We start from the raw sequence: 21,190 nt of genomic DNA on the forward strand, positions 1-21,190 counted from the left end.
TCCTGCAACCCCCATAGCTGATTTTCCATGAAGTCCTGCCCATCCTACTTCCCACTGTGGTACCTTGGCTTGTTACTCTCCATTCCCACTGCCACTACCTGACCCAGGCCCCAGAGTCCCTTGCTGCTCTGGACCCCACCCCTGCCTTTGCCCTAATCCCTGCCCACCGCCTGACTTCTCCACTTTCCCCGCAGAGACATGGAGGTCTTCCCAGGAGGCCAAATCGGACCTCATCCTTGGGCTCAGAACAAAGCCCAGCCCTACAGTCTGGCATTCAAGGCTTGTCAAGTCTGGCTCCTCCAAGCACTCTAGTCTCACCCCCTCAACCTTGGCCCCAGGGCTCCAGCTTTGTCAGACTGTTTGTTCCCTGAGCATTCTTTGTGCTTTGATACTTCTGCCCTTTTCTCTGATGTTTCTTCCTTTAGGAAGCTTTCCAGAAACTTGCAGTCTAGGCTGGGGCCTCTGCTCTGTTTCTGTAGGCTTGAAACTCCTTGTATCACATCAGTGAGCACATTTCACTGTGATTCTGTGTTAGATGTCTGCCTCCGCCCCCCCCCCCCCCCCCATACATACACTGGGAGCTCCCTGAGGACAGGGACTGGGGCTGCTGGCCTCTGGGTCCCCAGAGGCCTGCCTCAGGTTGCTGTCAGGATATGTGGAATAAATCTTCATTGTGACTTCTAGAACCAGCAGAGACCAGTTCTTCCCACATGGTGACCCTGGGCAAATCATAGCGCTCTCTGGTCCTGTTTCCTCATTCCTCAAAGCGTTAACCTAGCCCTGGCTTCCTGTCCAGTGGACTCCCCTGGCCCAGTATTGCTGTGGAGTCACAAGCAGGTGAAGAGGTCCATCAAACAGACCAGACAAGCACCCCCCCCCCCCAAAGAGACTCCAACAGGGCAAATTGCCACATGCAGGCCCAGAAGCTTGGACCAGCTGAGTGTTGGCATATGAGAATGTGGGCCCAGTATTGCCAGATCTGCTAATCTTTCAAAAAGAAGCAAAAAAATCTGGAGTTTATGTCAAGTTTCCTGTTTTTAAATGTTGGCAACCAGCTTAAAAACACTGAGAAAGCAAGCATTGTGCAAGCCCCCCAAAATGTCTAGAAGTCAGATGTACCCCACCCAGGCAGGACTGCCATGTGCCGCACCACTCCAGAGGGCACCATTCACTTTGTGGTGCACAGCCTACACAACTGTACATGGGCCTTTGGCCAGGGCCTCCCCATTGTAACCTCTGCCCTATACTCTATCTCTGCTAGTTCCTTTGGTGGCTTTGGCAAAGAGTGTGGAGGAGAGAACTTTCGTTCTCTTGCACGGGGAAGTTATTAGGAAAAAAAAAAGACGTTTGAATGCAGCTGGTGAGATGGGTTGGGGAGAGGACAAGAAATGGCAGAGGGAGGCATCCAGAGGGGCTGTATTGCTTCAGGGATCAGAAGGAGGTGAGAGAGTGACACCAGGGCTGAGTCTCCCACAGGAAGGAGTATGAGTTATTCTGGGGCCTGGTGACCACACCTGGAAATAGATTCCCTAGTGAGTTTGGGGCAGAGGCTGACGAAATTGCTACTTGTGGGACATCCTGATATTGACAAAGGGTGTTATCCTGTGTGACCCTCACACAGGCTTCAGAGGCAAGGTTTAGTATTCCTATCTTGCAGAGGTTCAGTGAAGTCTACTTGCTGGCCCAAGGCCATACTGGGTCTAAGTGATCTTTGATCTTGCTCTCTCTGCTGGAGACAGGCTCTTTCTTGAGAGAAAGAGTCATTGCCCTGACCCCACCCCTCCTTAGTTCTCAGGATGTGGGAACTCTCACATTTCTCAGCAGATCCCTCCTGAAAGTTCAATTCTGGGCCTTGGTGATGAGTCCTGAACTCCCACCATACTTAGGTCCCCCAGAGTATAGGACTTAGATCCCCACATGTCCCCCTTCCCTCATTTCTCTCTGCAGCACTCTCTGAGGTCATCAGGAGAGGCTGTTGACTTGCAGGGAATGACTGACTAGCTAAAGAATCAGCTGGTAGAATGGAAGACTATTCCCATAAAACTACCTTCGACAATTCACAGGCAGGAAACCAGGTCAGAATAAGAAATGGCTACATGGGGATAATTTTTCATGTGTTCTAATGCCATCTTTGCAGCCAACCTTCTTATGGTTGCTGTTGGGGGCCCAGGAGTCAGATAGATCCAGGTTCTGGTCCAGGCTTTCCCATTTACCAGCCCCAGGACTCTGGGTAAGTTGCTTTCCCTCTGTGCCTCAGTTTCCTCCTCTATATCATGGGGTCACAACAGCTGTCTCAAAGGGTTGTCTGGAGGATTGGTGAGGGAGCCCAGCCTAACCAAGCACAGCACATAGTATTGCTTGGTCTGTGATAGCCCCTCAGACAAGCTCCTCTAAGTCCCTTCTTGTAGAGGATTAGGGTGAGCCAGAGAGCTGAGTCTCCCAGCCTCCCAACTTTCCAGCCTTCCTGGGTTGAACTTTTTCTGAATTCTCAAGTTCCAGATGTGGTAATGTTCCTTGCAGTCACAAAGCAAGTATGGAGGTCTGTCGGGAGTTTGTGTCAGGATAGACAGCTAACGGAAAGACTGGCTGCCTGATGGGGAATAAAACAACATTTACTGAACATCTGCTATGTATTGTATCCATGCTGGCTCCCCACATATTACTGACATAACCTGTTGGTAAGACCAAGTTTACCATGATAAGGGATAATACCACTTCTCAAAGCTTTGGCACGATTCAGAGTGGGGAGGCAAGGTCAATATTTGTTGAGAATTGAAAGTTTGTTTTAAGGCAGGTCCTTTAGTATGGGGAGGGAGGTGGAAGAGGGAGGCTTGACTGGGATTGGGTAGGAATCATGATACAACAGTTTGCTGGTGGAAACAGAAGGTAAGGATTTTGTGCACAGAGATTCAAAGAATCAGAGGCACACACTCTGTTGATGGTTTCCCTTGAAGAGTCCAGCAGTCTTTCAGGAAGTTCCTGTAATGAACAATCAAGCCGTTTGCTTGAGCTGGTCAGTCTGGGAAGAGTAAGAAGAAAAAATGCTAATGAAGACAGTGGAATTGCAAAGTCAAGTTAGTGCAGACCATAAGACGTGGTTCCAGGCTTTCAGTGTCCAGGCTAAACATGGGGTGGAAGGATCTGATTGTCGGTGGGTGCTTTGTGTACTGGGATGTAGGGATTACAGGCCCTGTCACAGATGAGAAAGCAAAGGGGCCACTGGTCCAAAACCACACAGCAGGATTGCAGCCAGCGGGGATTGAAACCTGGGCAATTGCTTCTAAAGCCAGTGAGTGTGCATGGAGGGAAGGGGTTCAGGTCCTCAGGTCTTGTGGTAAATTGGGGCCTGGATGAAAGGGAGAGACAATCTAGGGATGGAAGAAGGAGGTGTTAACTTGGAGGGGTCAGGTGCACATGGAAGGGAATGGGTTCAGTTTGACCTTGTGGCCTTGGAAGCACTTGAAGGTTATAAGGAGAGGGGAGGGCAATCGTCCTCAGTGGGGCCTACTGTATCCCAGGCCTGAGCCAGCCCCCCAGATGCCTCACTTAGATGAGGAAACTGCTCAGATGTTTCCTCTGAGATGAAAGGGCATGTCCAGGCTCACACAGCTGCCGGTGGCAGAGCTGGGGTTCAGGCCTAGGTCTGAGGACTTTGAAACCTACACTCAGCCCCACACCTGCCTGGAATTTTCTTTTTTGCAGCTGGGAGGTGGCTGGAGGAGGCCAGACTTTGAGCCTTTCCAGCAAAGAACAGGCAGAGAAAGGTAGTCCTTCCTGTCAGGCTACTTTCTGAAACCTTGGTCCCCATCACCATGGATCCAGCTGGTGTGAAGAATACTGACTCTTGTCATGGAGGGGGCAGCGAGACCCCAGGCCAGAGCCCAGAGGCTCTGCCTCTGCCTTGCAGACATTCAGAGTTTCTCCTTCAGTGAACTGAAGGTCTCTGACAGACATTCAAGATGACTGTCTGACTGGCTAGCTAGCTAGTTTAGCTTGTCTGAACAGACAAGTCTTCTGAGAGACAGCCAGACCAGTGACTTACCAGCTGATGGACATGAGTTGGCCTGTGTGCGTGGCCAGCCATGTAACCAACTGACAGACACACAGACCCCTTGCCTGCCCCTCTAGGGGCATGGGCTCCAGCCCTGGGAACCACCTGGCCTACCTAAAGCCCCCAAACCTGGTTGCTCACCTGGGAGAGAAACAGACTCCGATTTTTTCCTGGAACCTGACTTCCTGCCTCTCCCCTCATTCCCACAGGACACCCAGTCCCAGCCCAGGTTCACCTCCACAGCTGCCCGCTCTTCTGTCAGGGATGACCCCTGACAAAGTTTTCACCGGATGGGAAGGTCCTCAGAGATGTCACATAAGGAGGACCTACTTTCCTGGTCTCAGGATCCTCCTGTCGAGTGGAGCTTTGTCCTTATTCACAGAGTTGGACTGTTTGCTGCCAGCTCACTCAGAGGCCTCAGCCCACAGGAAGAGCTTGGAGAGGTCTGGCTACCTGCCTGACCAGCCCCGTTCAGTGTTCAGTGACCAACTGACCACCCTGCGCACTAACTGGTGGCTGCTTTCAGATCCCAGGGGCCACAGCTTCCCTCTACTAGACCACAGGAAGGTGGAACGTTCTAAGCTGGTCCACTGATCTTCTGTCTGCCTCCCTCATCCATATCCTGGACTTCTTTCAGAGCTGGGGCTCCTGGTCAGCGACTTCTGCCCACCCCCCAACTCAGCTCCAGCCTCATCATCTGGTTGGCCTGCCCCCTTGATGGGTGAGCACTGGCCCCTTTCAAGTGGCCTGGTTAGGCTTGGTTGGGCTCAGACAGAGAAGAGCGTCTTCCCCTCATCCATACTGTGCAAGGAACATGGAGGGATGTTGAGGTTAACACCTGGGCTTGAGTCTCTGCACCGACATTAATCAGCAGAGCTAGCTACTTCTGAGCCTCTGTCCTCATCAGATACAGAGATAACGAGAGCACCAAAGGCACAGAGCTATGGAGAGGTTTGTGCGCATGTGAAGGCTGAGTTGCATGTAAAGCGTGTAGCCCAGAATCTCTGCTGTAGTAGGTGACCGTCTATGCTGGTGAGTGGAACCAGGGCTTGCAAACGTCCTATCAGCCTCCTCTGGGCAAGTTCACCTGGAGCCCCCTCACCTCCTTTTCTCCTCAGTGACCTCCACAGAGCCCATCCCACCCCCACTTCACTGGGCCAGCCCCTTATCTCCTCCCGGTCAGGTGTCACTTTTGTTTCAATATCTCCTTGTTTCCTCTGAATACTTACATCCCCCAAAGGGATTCCTCCCCAGCCACACACACTTTCATTTCCTCAAATTCCTCAAGCTATCTGAATAGACCTTTCTCCAAAGAAGATATACAAATGGCCAAGAAGTAAGTGAAAAGACTCAACATCATTAGTCATTAGGGAAATGTTGATCAAAACCATACAAGATATCACTTCATGCCCACTACGATGTCTATCCTCAAAGAGACATGATAGTAACTCTTTAACAAGGATGTGGAGAAATTAGAACCATCCTATGCTGAGGGTGGGAGTATAAAACAGTGCAGCCACTTCGGAAAACAGTTTGGTAGTTTCTTAAAAAGTTGAACAGAGTTGCCACATGACCCAGGAATTCCGCTCCTGGCTACATACCCAAAGGAACTGAGAACACATGTTGACACAAAAATGTGTACGATATATGAATGTTCACAACACCTGATACAATCCAGATGTCCTTCAACAGATGAATGGATAAACAAAATGTGATTTACATCCACAAAATAGAATGTTGTCCAGCCATAAAAAGAAAGGAGGTACTCATACGTGCAACAACATGGAGGCACCTTACACATTACGCTACGTGAAAGCAGTGAGGCGCAAAATAATTACATATTGTACTATTTTGTGTATATGAATTTATATGAAATATCCAGAATAGGCAAACCCAGAGAGCCAGAAAATAGATTAGTGGTTGCCAGGAGCTGGAGGGGAGGCAGGACTGCTAACAGGTATAGGGTTCTTTATTGAGATGATGAAAACATTCTGGAATTAGTGGTGATGATGTATAGCCTTTTGAATATACCAAAAAGCACTGAATTGTGTACTTTAAAAGGGTGAGTTTTATGGTATATGAGTTATATCCCAATTAAAAAGAAATTCCTCAGGCTCTCAGGTACCTCGTGTGAGGAGCACAAACCTTTGGCTGTGGTGGTTCCAGGCCTCTGTAGCCCCTCCCTGATTCTGCCTTCTGGGTCTGGAGATGGAGAGTCCCTACCCCCCTACCTGGGTCAGAGGTGTCCTGAGTCCATTCCCAGACTCTAGAAGGAGCTTGTTGAATGAGGGGAAACTCCTGCCAGGTTGAGAAACATATGAAACAATGGAGGAGGCTTCCGCAGGAAGTGGGGCTCCAGGAAAGGAGGAAGGCCAAGGTGGTGGGGGTTTCCATCTAGGTGGAGGCGTGGAGTCTCCCAAGGCTGGACTTCAAGCTCCTTACTGAGATTAAATATCAGGAGGGGCGCCTGGGCTCAGGTCATGATCTCATGGTTTGTGGGTCAGAGCCCTGCGTCGGGCTCTGTGCTGACAGCTCAGAGCCTGGAGCCTGCTTCAGATTCTGTGTCTCCCTCTCTCTGCCCCTCCCCTGCTTGCACTCTCTCTCTCTCAAAAATAAATAAACATTAAAAAATTAAAAAACAAAACAAAAGAACGTCAGGAGGCCCCAGGAGATGCCCTTGTGGGGGTTCAGCTTTCCTCTCACTGCAGTGAGTAAGATGCTGACACGGTTACCGGTTTCCGTGGAAAAACCCAGACATGCCTGATGGGGCCAAGGGTCCAGGTTCTAACCATAGCTCTGCTTCCTGAGTCATCACAACACTTGGGGAGTTCAGTTTGTCCAGGGTGAGGGAGGTAGTTAAATGGGATGACCTCTGAGGGCCATTTCTGCACCAACTAGCAATATGGTTTGACTCATGAGTTAGAGATTGGGCTGGTTAGCTCTATGATTACATGCAGGATGGTGCCCTGTGGGGGTGTTGGTAACTGTTCTGAACTACTCCCAGGAAAAGCCTTTACCTGACCGTGGACCAAGCCTTGACCCTGCACCTGACCCCGAACCTGTGATCCCACACCGAACCAGACAGACCCACAGCCACTCAGCCTCTATGGGCACCAATGTCTCACAGCTACAGGCCCAAGGGGGTCTAAGTCTGCACATTCTTACTCCTGGAGACCTTGCTTGAAACTTATGTAGTGTGGCCAGCAATGCCTCCCTAGAAGGAAGGTTTATGCTGGGAAAGGAATGAAGTCACTGTGAGATAGGTGGTTCCCGTTAGGATCTGGCCAGCATGGGCACGTGGGGCACATACCCTCTTAGGAAGGGCCCTCCCATCACTGGGACTCAGGGAGGCTGAAGGTGCTCAGACTCTCAGATTCTCACCAACGCCTGGAATACCTTGGGTGACCTGAGTCAGGGACATCCTCTGGGATTCCATCTCTACCCTCACCTCCTGGATGTCTCTCCCACAGGTCCAGTGGGTGAGGAGCCCCAGATGTCAGACAAGGACACCAAGGCCATGATGAGCACAGAAGACATACCTCAAGGCAAGGCCAGCCCAAACTCTCAGGACTTGCAACGAAGTGTGTTCTATAGCATCAAGGTATCTCTCAGGGCCTGCCGGGAGCAGGGGTGTCTGGACCTGGCAGAGAAGGCCGTGTAACTCCAAGCAAGCTGCTGCTTTTCTTGAGTCTCAGTTTCCTCATCTGTAGAATTGGGTGGCTGTGAGAGTCAAAGGGACAATCTACCAAAGCATTTAGCTTAGTTTTGGGCACATGTTCCCTCCTTCCTGAGAAGAAACAAGGGCTGCCCCGGAGGCAGTGGGGCACCAGTCTCCTTGCCTCCCCATGTCCCTGCAAGGAAAGAGAAGGACCCCAGAGATCCTATCTGTATGAATATTGGGGAGCTCTGGCTCCACCAAGGGCAGCCCTAAAAATGCAAGTGACCCCTGGGTGCCGGGGCCTGTGCCGAGTGACGTCTTGTTTAGTCCTCGCAGTCACCCTGAGTGGCAGGGATGTCGTCCTTGCTGTGTGCAAGAGGAAACCAAGACTCAGGAACAGAGAGACTGTTTTTAAGCTCTGGAATAAACACCCTTCTTTGAAGCAAGTTTTCCTTCTCTTGGGAATACTGCCAGTTCACCAGGAGGGAGGCCAGACGTTTAGGGTGGAGTTGGGTGGGGTGGGCAGTTTGGGGATTCGGTGTGTGCACGTGGTCTCCCAGAGGAGCTCTAAGGGGAGGACCGGGTGGAGTGAGTAGGGAAGGATCCAGGAGAATTTCCCGGAGAAAGGGGACAGGGTGGTGGAATAGGGAGGACGGTCCAGTCTAGCCCAGGTGGGCTCTGAGGGTCAGAGTGACTCCCATCATTCTTGGCCCCACAAAGACCCTACTCTCAGTCATGTGGGTCTGAGGTGGCACCCAGGACAGCTTGTGTAGTTTTTAGGCCTGTGCGAGAAGCCATGGGCTACTCCAATAACTCTCTCTCTCTTTCTCTCGCCCCTCTTGTTCTTGGCCCTCCTGTCCTTACTCTCTCTCTCTCCTGTGTGTCTATCTCCTCTGACTCTATTTCCCCATCTTTATTCCTTGCTCCTCCCTTCCCCCAACTCCGTCTCTGTCTCCCAACCACCACCCTCTCTAACTGCATCCCCACCTGTCTCCCTGCTCCCCCGCCGGCTGCCACCGCCTTGGCCCCTCCGGCAGTTCTTCGTCCTGTGCCACAGCCTGCTGCAGCTGGCACAGCTCATGATCTCCGGCTACCTCAAGAGCTCCATCTCCACAGTGGAGAAGCGCTTCGGCCTCTCCAGTCAGACCTCAGGGCTGCTGGCTGCCTTCAATGAGGTACTGGCCCTGAAGCAGTCACAGGGGTAGGCGTTGAGGGCGACTCTCACCTGGCCTCCTCATCCTCCTCTCTCACCACCCTGACATAGGCCCTTCCCCTCCTGGTGCCCACAGGTGACCCCATTACAGCTTCCTCCCCTAAAATTTTCTCCTCAGCTAGCTCCTTCCTCATGTTCCTGTAGAGAAACTGACCTCTGCCTCCCTGTAACGTCAGAGCACTGGCAGTCCTGCCCTCGGGGGCACTCTAACGGGGGGTATGGGGTATTTTAGAGCTAGTCAGAATTCCCGTGTCCACCCACTCTCCCTTTGGTTCCTTTACCTTTCCAGGGACCTGGCTGTTGCCTGTCCCAGGAAGGAATCAGAGGAAGTCACTTCAATAGTAGAGGGAGAGATTTAAATTAGATCAAAGGCAGAACTGTGGACCAGTGGGTGGTGGGGGAAGGGAGCCATACCATGGGATGAGTGTCTCCTCAGAGTTGCCCAGAGATCCACAAGTCTGGGGCCGACAGCCAAGTGACGAGGAGGGGACAGGCTACTTTGGGGGGATTTAGAGATCAGGGTCCAGCTGTGCCCCAGCCCCCCCCTCCACCAGATGTTTTCCACCTCAGAGAAGGGCCACTGTCCACAGTACCCTTTCTCCCCTCCCCACAGCAGATTTCTGTGCAGTTGTCTCCCCCTGGGGTGATGTGTCACATTCAACCCAAGGCCTGCCGACTACATGGCACCCTCAGATATCTCTCAGACCCCACCTCCAGATGTCAGAGGTGGGAAGGAAAGGTCATTACCTAGCTCTGGGACCTTAGGGAAGCCACTCCACCACTCACCCCCCCCCCCCCCAGAGCCTCAGTGTCCTGTCTATAAAATGGAGAGTGGCCACCCTTCTCAGACTTGGTCCACCTACCAACTCTCTTGCAGATACTGCCTCACCCCCCCAGCAGCGAGGAGCCTGGGGCTCAGGGCGAGTGTCACAGCCAAAAAGCAATAGGCAGCACACTTCAGCTGCTGGTCATAGAGCCTGCCCCATCGCTGCAAGCTCTCAAGTCCCCTCCAGTGCCCACATCCTAAGTTTTTTATTCTAAGGCTTGAAATTCCAAGAAATTCTTAGCCCTCTGGCTTTAGATTTTATTTGTTTGCCTCAATTGTGATATCCCAGAAACTTAACAACCCTTTCCTTAACTGTCCCCCCTCTTCCATGTTCTAACATGGGGTCCAACCCATTTTCCAGAATGAAATTGAACTGCTAGCCTTGTCCGCTCTGCCCTCATTTCTCTCCCCTAATGGGACAGTGGGGACCATCCTAGGGGGACCCAGAATCTGCATAAGAGGGGCCCAGATGATTCTCATTCAGCCAGCTAGTCCTTTATTCGGATGGGAACCCCAGATTGGTGACAGAAGTGAGGGTGGTGCTGGCCTCTGGCGGCTCTGCTCCATTCGAATGGGTCCCCTCATCCCTCGGCAGGTGGGGAACACAGCCCTGATTGTGTTTGTGAGCTACTTTGGCAGCCGAGTCCACCGGCCCCGACTGATCGGCTATGGGGCTGTCCTTGTGGCCCTGGCAGGCCTGCTCATGAGTCTCCCACACTTCATCTCGGAGCCATACCGCTACGACCATGCCAGCCCCGGTAAGACCAGGAAGGGCTGGGCTGGAGACGTACGTGAGGAGCCGCATTACCATGCACCGGGGCCTATCCCCAGGCCCGTTGGTCAGAACGGGCATTTTCCGTTCCTCTCCACTCCCTCAGTCCCAGTCCGGGTGGGTCCTTCTGGCAGTCCTGGAGAGTGGGGTTGTCTTGGGGCGGAGGGCTGAAACCCTCTGATCCTCTCTTAGTGAGGGCCTGCTTATATGTCACTGTATTTTTGAGGTGGGGTGAATTACAACACAGCCTCCGTCAGGGCCTGGCACGTAGTAAGTCCTCGGGAAAGGTTTGCGAAATAGTAATAACGGTGTCACATACCACTTATGGTGTACCAGACACTGTTCTGAGTATTTAGGTGTATTCATGCATTTATTTAGTCCTCACAAGAAGCCAAGATGTTAATGAAAGAATGAATGAGTGAATGAACAAATTAAAAAATGAAAGAATTTTAGAGAGGAGTAGTGAAGCCCCTGTTTAGCCCAGTGAGATTTTGTTGAGGGCCTATTGGACAGCTAGATGCCCGTCCCTTGGAGAACAACCTAAGAAGCCTGAGCTTTATTCCTTCTCTCTCCCATCCACCCATGTATTTACCCATCGATCCCTTCACCCATCTACCCATCGATCCATTCACCCATCTATCTACCTATCAATCCATTCACCCATCTATCTACCCTTCGATGCATTCACCCATCTAACTACCCGTCCATCTATCCACCCTCCCATCTATCCATCTATCCATCATCCATCCATCCATCCATCCATCCATCCAGTGATCCACCCAAGAAACCCTTCGTGCTGCAGACTTTGTGTCAGGCCCTCTCAGGGGACTCAATATTGCCTGCAGGGGGCTCCCAGTCTGGGACAGGAGACGGCAAAGAAAAACCCTATAGTGTGTCCCTTGTGTGAGAAGGGAAGCACAGGGACTGAAGGAGCCCATGCCCCAGCCTAGCATCATGGAAGGCTTCCAGGGGAGGAGTGTGTCAAAGAGCATCCTTCCTCCCTCCCTCCCTCCCCTGCCTTCTCATCAGCGCACATCCTGGGGCTCCCACTCTGTAGCACCAGCCCCAGGAAAGAGTCCAACTCCTTGGGAGTCAGCCAGAGAGAGCCACTAGAGCCCTGAGTGGACTGCAGTGTGGAGGAAGGAGGGCATTTCGAGTGGAAGGAACCACAAGGGCAATGGCAAGGGAAGTAGAGAAGTAGATAGTGTGCATGAAGAGCTCAGAGCTGTTATCTAGGCCCGAGTGGAAAGCGGTCAAGAGGCTGGATGGAAGGCTGAAAAAAAAAATTTCTGTGTCCAGAATTTCCACTTTCACAGAGCTTTTTCTGGACAGAGTCATACACGTTCTTCTTCATCCTCCCTGCCATACAACACCCCTCTGCCACAGGAGCCCTGTGAAACCCTGAGTAAAGCCTTCTCTTGCCTGAGCCTCAGTCTTCGATGAGAGATGAGGCTCAGTGACCTCTGAGCCCCCATCCTGCTCTGGTATTCCAGGCTATTTCATTCACTCATTCTTCACCCAACATTAATTAATTTATTTTTAATACTTATGTGCCAGGCCCCCTGATAGGCACTAGGGTTAGTAGGGGTGGCCAAAGAAGACAGGGCTCTATGACAATCATCACATTTAATGTCTCGTAGGTGCTGTGTGTGGGCACCACTCACCACTCTTAACATTTACAGCCTTATAGCAGGTATTCTCTCAGTAGCCCGTTTTACAGGTAAGGAAACCAATGTTCAGAGACAGGGATTTCCCGAAGGCCCACAGCTAGTGGGGCCATGACATGTCCAGGTAGCTTGGCCCTAGAGTCCCTGAGCCACTGAATTATTGTGCTTCTGAGTTTCTGTAGAATTTCCATTCTAGGAGACTCTTTTGACAGATGAGGAAACTGAGGCCCAGACGGGCTGAGGGCTTCTTGTCAAAGTCTCCCAGTCTTCTACCCAGGCAACCTTGGTTGAAGGTCAGGGTCCTTGACCCTGGTTCACGTGGCTTTTTCTCAGAGTCCTGGCTTCCATAAAGGGCTGGGCCTGCCACAGAGAGAAAGCCACTTCTACACCCACATTTGGGATAATAATAGCATGAGGGTCTCTTTAAGTTTGCTCACCAAATATTGGTGAGCTACAGGGAACAACTGTCTGGTACTAAATTAAGAAATTCCCCTTTACTGAACTCTGCATCTGTGTCCTGAGCTGACACTGAGCCCACCCAAAATGAAGGCCAAGGGCACTAGAGCCCTCCACAGTCCAGGCCCAGCATCCCTCCCCTGCCCAGCCCTGCCCTCAGCCCTGGCTTTGCCCCTCACCCTCTGTGAGCCAGCCATGCTGAATTTCTCAAGCCCCTGGGTTTGCATATGCCGTGACCTCTCCCTGGAACACCCTTTCCACCTTCTCTTTCTGGAAAATCTTGTTTGTTCTTCTTGGCCTTGTTCAAACTCTACTTCCTTTGACAGCCCCTCCCTACTCAAAAGCCATGGTGGCCATGGTATTTCTACATACCTCTCCTCAAAAAGGTGGCATAGGGTGGTTTTAGGACATAGACTCTAAGTTGAGCTTCCTGGGTTCCAATCTCAGCTCTGCCTTTGCCAGTTGCTGCCTGAGCATCAGTTTCCTCATCTGTACAATGGGAGTAATGAGGGCAACCATCCTCTAGGTTTGTTGGGGGAGGGAGTCAAATGATTTATACATACATCACTTAAAATGCTACCTTGCATCTGGTGCACGCTCTGTAAGCCTTAGCTTTTGCCATAATATTTTTTTATCATCTCTTAGTGGACATGCCACAGGATTTTGAGGCTTCTCTGTGCCAGTCCAAAACCTTGGTCCCAGACCCAACCCCAGCTCCCTCCAACAGCAGCTGCTCAAGCTACACGGAGACCCAACATTTGGCTGTGGTGGGGATAATGTTCACGGCACAGACCCTGCTCGGCGTGGGCGGTGTGCCCATTCAGCCCTTCGGCATCTCCTACATCGATGATTTTGCCCACAACAGCAATTCGCCCCTCTACCTTGGTGAGAACCGGGGTCTGAGGGAGGGCCAGGCTCAGAGGAAGGGGGATGAGAGGCCCAGATAGGGGCTGGGCATGAGTCCCTGACCTCTGCTCCATGTGACCAGTAAAGGTCCAGAGAAGACCTAGAGTTTCCTGGGCCTAACCAACTGCTCTTGCCTATTAGAGACTGGGCAGGCACTGATCTGCTGAGGGAAGCCAGGGCCAGAGGAGACTAACCCAGCCTTTGTGTTGCAGGGATCCTGTTTGCAGTAACCATGATGGGGCCAGGCATGGCCTATGGGCTGGGCGGTCTCATGCTGCGCCTTTATGTAGACATCGACCGGATGCCAGAAGGTGAGCCTCAGGAGCGCACAGTTGTCCCTGGGGGCACACAGATGCTAGCTAGCTTATGGATAGCTGGTCTAATAGGAGACAATGAGCCAAGGGACTCAGGTTCAAATCCCAGCAACCCCACTGACCTTGGACATGCCTCTTAACCTCTCTGAGCCTCAGCTTCTTCATCTTTGAGATACTCTCTGTCCTGTCCACCTCCCATAGCTGCAATCAGAATCCAATGAAAGCTGAAGATAAGCTGTAAAGCGCCATCAAACAGGGGAATGGAGAAGCACGCAGGAGAGAAGTTCTGGAGCAGGACTCAGTTACCTTGGGTCTACCTCAGATGGAAACTTACTGGGTTGACCTCTAAGGACCTTTCTAGTTTTGACCACTTAAGGGTCTGGGAACCTGTGCCGAGGGCACCATTTAGGGAACCTCAGTCACTACTCCAGGTAGTAGCTGGGGTGGGCCAAGGAGTAGGATGGAAGCTTGGCCTGAAGGCGCCAGGAGAGGGCAGTGGTAGGGGTCCCCGTGCTCTGGCACCCTACAGGGAATAGGAGAAGATTCCTTTTAGAACAGGTTACTGCGGCATTTCAGCTGCCTGATTGTCACATCTAAGCAGCTCTAAGCCCCAACCTATGCCTTCTACTTCCTGCTACTCAGAAGCCCCATCCCTCACCTGGAGATTTTCAGCAAGCTCTAGAAAGCTCAAGGTCACACACGTATGAATGGATGGACACGCAGATTCTGCTTCTTGTTCTCTGATTTTTGCACAAGGGTGCCTCCAGGACAGGTCTGAGCAGCTCTGAACAGGTCTCGCTAGGAATAGCCTTGCCCCACCTTCCTCTCTTCTAGAAAGCTGGGCCCAGGAGCCAAGCGTGAGCTCTGGTTATTGTCCTTAGGTTTCCCAGACACGTCCCAGTGCCGGGGAAGGGGTGTGTGTGTTTTCTGGCTCAGTTGACATCATCCTGGCAGATGTGGCACCTTCACAGGCAGATGTGGTGTTCCTGTGGACTGACCTCCCTACACTTTCTCTATGGGGGATTTCAGGGGGTGGGCGCGGCGTGTCTGCTGCAGGCGCAGCTGGGTGTGTGAGAAGCGGAGGAGTCAGGGAGATACGTGTGTTGACGCTCGCCAGGCTGGCACAGAAGAAGGGGAAATAATAGGTGGAGGAGGGATTTAGTGCAAAAACAACTTCATTCCCAGCTTTACAGATACATTTGCTGAGTGCCAGTTGTGTACTCTGGCCCCTGGCCAGGTAAGCTCAGGACCAATCACCTGGGAACCAGCCCTGCTCATGGGGTTGGTGTCATTATGCATCTGTGTCTTTATAAAGTGTTTGTGGATGCTATAGCAATTGAAGGAGGAGGTATCTGACTCAGCCTTGAGGTCAGGACTTGGATGGGGGATGTGGGCGTTCCAGCCAGGAGGCACATCTAGAATAGTCTAGTCCTGATTACACCTGGGGAACTTGTTAAAGGTAAGACTCCTGGGTCACCTTCCCACCCCACCCCGTGGTAGTTTTAAGTTGGTCTTGGGTATTTTTGACAAGCACTCTGGTGATTTTGATGAGAATCTTGTGCTGAGAAGCACAGGAGTAGCCCTGACCATAACAACAACGATAATAATAATAATAATAAATCACAATAGTAACAGTAAGATGAGGAAGATGAGCAAACTCCTATACAGCACATACTCTGTGCTGGCACTGTTCTAAATGCTTTACATGAGTCAGTTTCTGTGATTCATCACCTGTGATATAGGTACTACTACTGTCTGTATTTTACAGAGGAAGACACTGAGGCACAAAGACGTTAAGTAATTTGCCCAAGGTTGTTATGTTAGTAATGGGAATTCAGACTCAATGGTCCATTTCCAAAGTCCATAACATCGACCACTACACCCAATGCCTGGGTAGTTGAAAAAGCTAGGTCCAAGAAGGGTCAAGGTCAAATGCGATGTAACTGGCAAAGCCACCACTGAAGCCCAGGTCTCCTGACTCTTGGTCCAAGTCACCTCACGTCTCAGAAGCCAGTCCCACGATGGTGGGATCCTGATCCTAACATCACTATGGTCTTCTCTTTCAGGTGGTATCAGCCTGACCTCAAAGGACCCCCGATGGGTGGGTGCCTGGTGGCTGGGCTTCCTCATCTCCGCTGGTGCGGTGGCCCTGGCTGCCGTCCCCTACTTCTTCTTCCCCAAGGAGATGCCCAAGGAGAAGCATGAACTTCGCTTTTGGCGAAAGGTCTTGATGGTCTCAGACTCACCTGTCAGCAGAGTAAGCCCCCTTCACATCCCCACCCGAGTCCAGGCTCCAGCCCCACCTACTTGTTCTCCTTTGTAACCTTAAACTTCATCCCTCCCCGGCACTGCACTTCACAACTTGCAAATCCATTCCTGTCCAGGCTCCACAGCATCCGCCTACAGCCCCACGCAATGAGTATGTCCGGCCCCTTCCACAGCTGAGGAGATTAGGGGCCAGAGGAGGAAATGACCTTCCCAGGCCACAAGGCCACTGAGGGCATCACTGGGATGAGAACCCCAGCCTCTCTGATCCCATGCCCTGTCTCTAAACACTACACTTTCCACCTCTTTGCTCATCACTTCATGGTTTTTGTGAGTTCTAACCGTGCTGTGCCGGAGCAATATTGAGAGCTAGGGGGAGGGGAGAATGGGTGGGAGGGTCTGAGAAGACTTCTCTGAAGGGGTGGAAATTGAGCTGGACTTTGAAGGATGGTGGGAGCCTAGAGAAGGGCGTTCTAGGTGTGGACACAGTAGGCCAAAGAGTTCAGCTGTTGAAATGAATCTGGCCTTTTTAGAAGCAGTGAGGGGACAAACACACATTGAGTGCCTCCTCTAGGCCAGATGTCAGGCCGACACTGGAGCTCAGCACATGGCTTCTACCCTTAAAATAGGCATGGCCTAGTGGGGACAGAGATTCATAGATAAGTAACAAGCCATGAGGTGCTGGAGGACATCTCGCTGAAACCCCTGCTTGGCTGTGGGGCAGGTGGTCTTTCCTCAGAAGAGACCCACTGGGCAGATCAGATGACTGGTCGGGGGGTCTCCTTGTTTTCCACAGACTCACCAACACACGAGACCCTAAAAACAATACATTGGCTCCAAAGCACAAAAGAAAATGACAAAATAGAAACGTTTCATAAAAGTTCAATATACAAGTAATGTCAGCTTGATCAGGTTTTCTTTAATACTCACACACATTTCATGACATTCTGAAAATCTGTACATTTGATTTTCTTGTTTCCCAAGTTCTCACACACACAACGTTTCTGTGACCAAATGTGTGGAGTTCTTCATGCCGATCAATTCTCGGCAATACCCACAAGGTGTCCCACTCAACCCTGACACTGTCTACCTGGAGGTAGCATCTGATCCCACAGGTTAGGGCTCAGACTCACAGTTGAAGTCCCACTTCATTTGCAGACAATAGGCTCACCCCCTGGTTACCCACAACTTCTGTCCTACTTGGCTGCAAATCAGGTTCCCACAGCCCCCTTCTTGGATTCCATGATTTTCTAGACTAACAGCTCACAGAACTCAGGAAAGGACTTACATTTACCAGCTAATTATGTAACAAGGGATATGATAAAGGGCATTGCTGAACAGCCAGATGAGATTACATAGGGCAGGGTCTGGGAGGGTCCCCAATGCAGGAGCTTCTGTCCCTAGTGGAGTTGGGGTGTGTCACACTCCTGGCACGTGGATGTGTTCACCAACCTCAAACCCCATACTATTAGGATTTTTGGGGGGCTTTCTCCATATAGACATGATTGTCCTTAACTCCATTACCAGCCCCTCTCCCCTCCCTGAAGAATTGGGGGTGGGGGTGGGGGGCCCTGAAAGTTCTAAGCTTATAATCATGGTTTGGTCTTTCTGGTGACCACTTCCCATCCAGGAGCCCACTGAGAGTCATCTCATTAGAACAAAAGATGTTCCTCTCATCCAGGAAATTCCAAGGGATTTAGGAGCTTGGTGATAGATGCTCCGGGCCCTTAGGAAATTATACAGATCTTAGGGCTCCATGTCAGGAACTGGGGTCAAAGACTAAGTATTAGAAGATTCTCCTAAGCACTCTTATTTACAAGAGTTTTAGGAGCTCTGTGTCAGGAATACATATATATATATATATATATATATATATACACACACACACATATATATTTGCTTATTTATTTATGTTTATATATTTCTTATTAGTAATTGTGGAGAAATCACAATCATAAATTATTTGTTGCTAAGTAGTTCTAATTTCAAAGAGATGATTTGTAAAAAAGACTGTTGAATATTTTGCAACAAGAATAATTCTATTTCATGAGGCAGGTCGGTGCATTTGAATATGCTTGCTGTGATGTGAGCAAGAAAGTTTGGCCCTTGGAGAGAGGGCTGAAAATGTCTTCACCTAGAAAGGCTAGAATTTGAGCCCAAGTCTGTCTGACCCCAAACTTGGCTGTTCTATGACCCTCATGACCCATCTCCCTCTGCCCCCACCAGCACCGCCCCCACCACCACCACTGGAGCAGAGGGTATATACATGGGACACCAACGAGAATTGATATTAGAACAGCCAGTAGGGGCCAGAACAGGAAAGGCCTTGCCTGCCAGCTTCAAGAGCAGCCGGCAGCCCTGAAAGGAGGGTAAACAGGGGTCCCGTGGCTCTATCACTAGGTTCTAAGCTGAGAAAGGGACAGAGGAAATGTGTGGGCATGGCTGGAGGTGGGGAGACTGATGCAGCAGCCATGGCTGTGGTCCAGGTGGGAACCGGTGCATTGGCAGTGAGGCAGGCCAAAGGGAGGAGTCCAGGAGCCTCCCAGGAGGAAGACTGCTTGGGCCCCGATGCTGCTTTGCTATGGGGCATCCAAGATGGTGCAGGGCTGGGCTGATGCTGGGCTTGGAGGCAGGGGAAGGCAGGCCCTGCAGAGGGACCAGTTTCACGGGAAGAAGACAGCTTGAAATCACACATGGCACTTACTGGTTCTGCCTAGCTCAGGCCAGAATTTGAATGAGGTAAGGATTCCTAGAACTTGGAGATGAGTTCTTAGAAGTAGGGGTAGTCATAGAGAAAGAGAAGAACCTGGGTTTTTGGTTATGGGCAGTCTCCAAGTTGGGCCTTAAATCTGAACAGAGAACAACCACTTGAGCCATGGGGTGGCATCTGTGGGAGAAGCAAGGGTGAGGCATGTGTCAGTTGTGTGACCTTGAGCCAGTCATTTCCCCATTCTGTTCTGTCATGGAAGACACTGAGGTTGGATTCCTGGAGCAATATACTGTGTGCCTCGAAGTCTAAGAAGGCACAGTTTTTGGAGTTGAAGCTGCTGTGATGCAGAGATTTGGGTTTTAAGAGCTGCATCTCTGTGATGCTTTGAAACCCTGGCTCCCCGGCTGTGAACCTGTCTGGCTGTCTGGATTCATTCTGTCAGCACATTGGGGATGGGGAGTGAGGAAGGAAGGGGGTGAGAGGTTCTTAAAAAAGAACCGAAGGCTGAGAACATGATGATCTGCTTCCAGCAGCTCTCAGGCAATAAATATTGATGTGGGAGGAATTGTTCCCCCGCCTCCTTGAAGCTGCCTTGGCCAGCTCCACTCGCAGTTACTCAGACTGGCCCAGCCCACTCAGGCCACTGAAGAAGAGGTAGATGGACGAAGAGGAAGGGCCCAATTAGGCAGAACTGGCAGCCAGAAAGTCCAGGCCCACAGACATGGGAAGTGTAGCTTCTGTAGAGAGCGGGAACAGGCAGGGGGAAAAGTGAAGGGAGGCTATTTCTCACATCCCTTCAAGCATCTTCTCCCAGGCTCAGGGGTCCCCTAAATACCCTCCTATAGCAAATGCAGTTTTTAAAGGTGGTGTGATGGTATGTAATATAAGGGTTGTGTGACCCGGCGAAGGTCTCTGACCTCAGTCTCCTTATCTCTAAAACGGGCAGAAGATTGGACAAGGGTTTACCAGATTCGAGGACGTCTTCTTCTCCTCGAGAATGGCTCCCTATCTCTGGAGCAGTACGTGAGCCCTTTCCCTGTGGGAGAAAAGGGTGCCGTCCACAGCCTCTGCCCCAAGAAGCTCTCAGGTAATGAAGGAAGGCCAGACTCAGACAGGGGGATGACTGACTGACAGCTCAGGTTTCTCCAGGGTCGGTGCTTAGAGTTCTCTGCCTACAGGGAGGGGAGCATGAACAGTCTCCACAGAGAAGACTATATGATGGTAGATGGGGGAGGCTACACGGACATGAAGGGGCAAAAGCTCTGCTTGCCTGCCTTTGATTCTGCCCATGTGTCTGTGGCCTCCTGGTGGCTACCAGACATCCTTCTCAAAGTGAACCAGGGCAGGTCTTACCTTTCTGCAAGCCACAGTCACCCTGTCTATAACCAGACAGTCTCTAAGTCAAGCCCCAGGACTCCTGGCAGATGGCTCTCTAGAGCCTGTGGAGTAGAAATGGCCTCTCAGGGGCTCCCCAGCAGGTCATCTGGTCCCATTAGGACCCCATTCAATCAGCAACACTCCTTTGCCCTCCACACCCTCAGGTCCCTCTTAGTGCCTACCCTTGGGTCTAGGCAAGGGGCTGACAAAGGTCTCATCCTTCGAGATCCCCTGTCCCTGCCCAGCCTCTGAGCACCGCTGGCTTCTGTCACCTTCTCTTGGTTCCAATTTCCCAGGAGTCTCCATGTCTGTCATTCTAGGCTGTCTCTCAGAGTCTGGGATTCTAATATTATAAAGTTCTAAATTTTGTATTTCTAGTAAAGATTCTCAAGTACTTGTGTTCTATTATTCTAAGATTCTATGCCTCATATGGTCTGTGACTCCAAAAATTCATATTTCTACATGGTTACAATTTGGGCCTATGAGTCTAGGAGTCTGTGAAATCTGTTTCCTCCCAATTGTTAACCTGATGTGCTTCTTTGGGAGAATGGTCAAGGATGGGGACAGGAGTGGGCAGTAGCAATGGCCCTTAAAGCCTAGGACTTACGGCCAGCTAGGAGGCTTCTGTTCCCTTTGGACTTTGTGCTCCTTTTACAGCCCCTGTGAGGTCCAAGGTGACTTGTGTCTCTCTTATGCCTGGTACCTCTCCCTTGCAGTAACTGCCAGCAGCCTAGGCTGGCTCATGTCCCTAGCAACCCAGGCCTTGTGACTACCCCCCACCCCCACCCCTCCTCAACTCTCTAAGGTAGAAGGTCTTGTGTGATCATCCAGTTCAACCCCCACTCTATCTTACAGATGGAGGGATTCAGGCCCAGAGAGGGTCAAGGTTGTTCCCAGAGCTGGACTAGTACCACCCCACCTTGCACCAGTCTATATAAGGCCAGGTCTTGGCCCAAAGGGCTATAGTGAGTCCTC

The 21,190-nt window shown here is 51.2% G+C and overlaps 1 protein-coding gene across 4 annotated transcripts in view; it reads left to right on the forward strand.

Annotated features, from left to right (window-relative positions):
* SLCO2B1 (solute carrier organic anion transporter family member 2B1) overlaps nucleotides 1-21,190 on the forward strand; it is a 46,973-nt gene that overhangs the window by 5,227 nt on the left and 20,556 nt on the right. For 2 of the 4 annotated variants that reach the window (XM_060605608.3, XM_060605609.3), the window contains exons 2-7: nucleotides 7,522-7,652; nucleotides 8,747-8,884; nucleotides 10,344-10,506; nucleotides 13,289-13,528; nucleotides 13,762-13,860; nucleotides 15,930-16,120. In XM_060605608.3, the coding sequence (XP_060461591.3) occupies nucleotides 7,522-7,652; nucleotides 8,747-8,884; nucleotides 10,344-10,506; nucleotides 13,289-13,528; nucleotides 13,762-13,860; nucleotides 15,930-16,120 (962 nt within the window). Of the gene's footprint in view, nucleotides 1-4,260; nucleotides 5,084-5,402; nucleotides 6,009-7,521; nucleotides 7,653-8,746; nucleotides 8,885-10,343; nucleotides 10,507-13,288; nucleotides 13,529-13,761; nucleotides 13,861-15,929; nucleotides 16,121-21,190 lie in introns of those variants that run through there. The other 2 variants (XM_060605611.3, XM_060605610.3) reach the window with 2 other exon arrangements.

The sequence above is a fragment of the Panthera onca genome, chromosome D1 (genome assembly GCF_046562875.1).
Source record: "Panthera onca isolate mPanOnc1 chromosome D1, mPanOnc1 haplotype 2, whole genome shotgun sequence".
Classification (NCBI taxonomy): Eukaryota; Metazoa; Chordata; class Mammalia; order Carnivora; family Felidae; genus Panthera; species Panthera onca.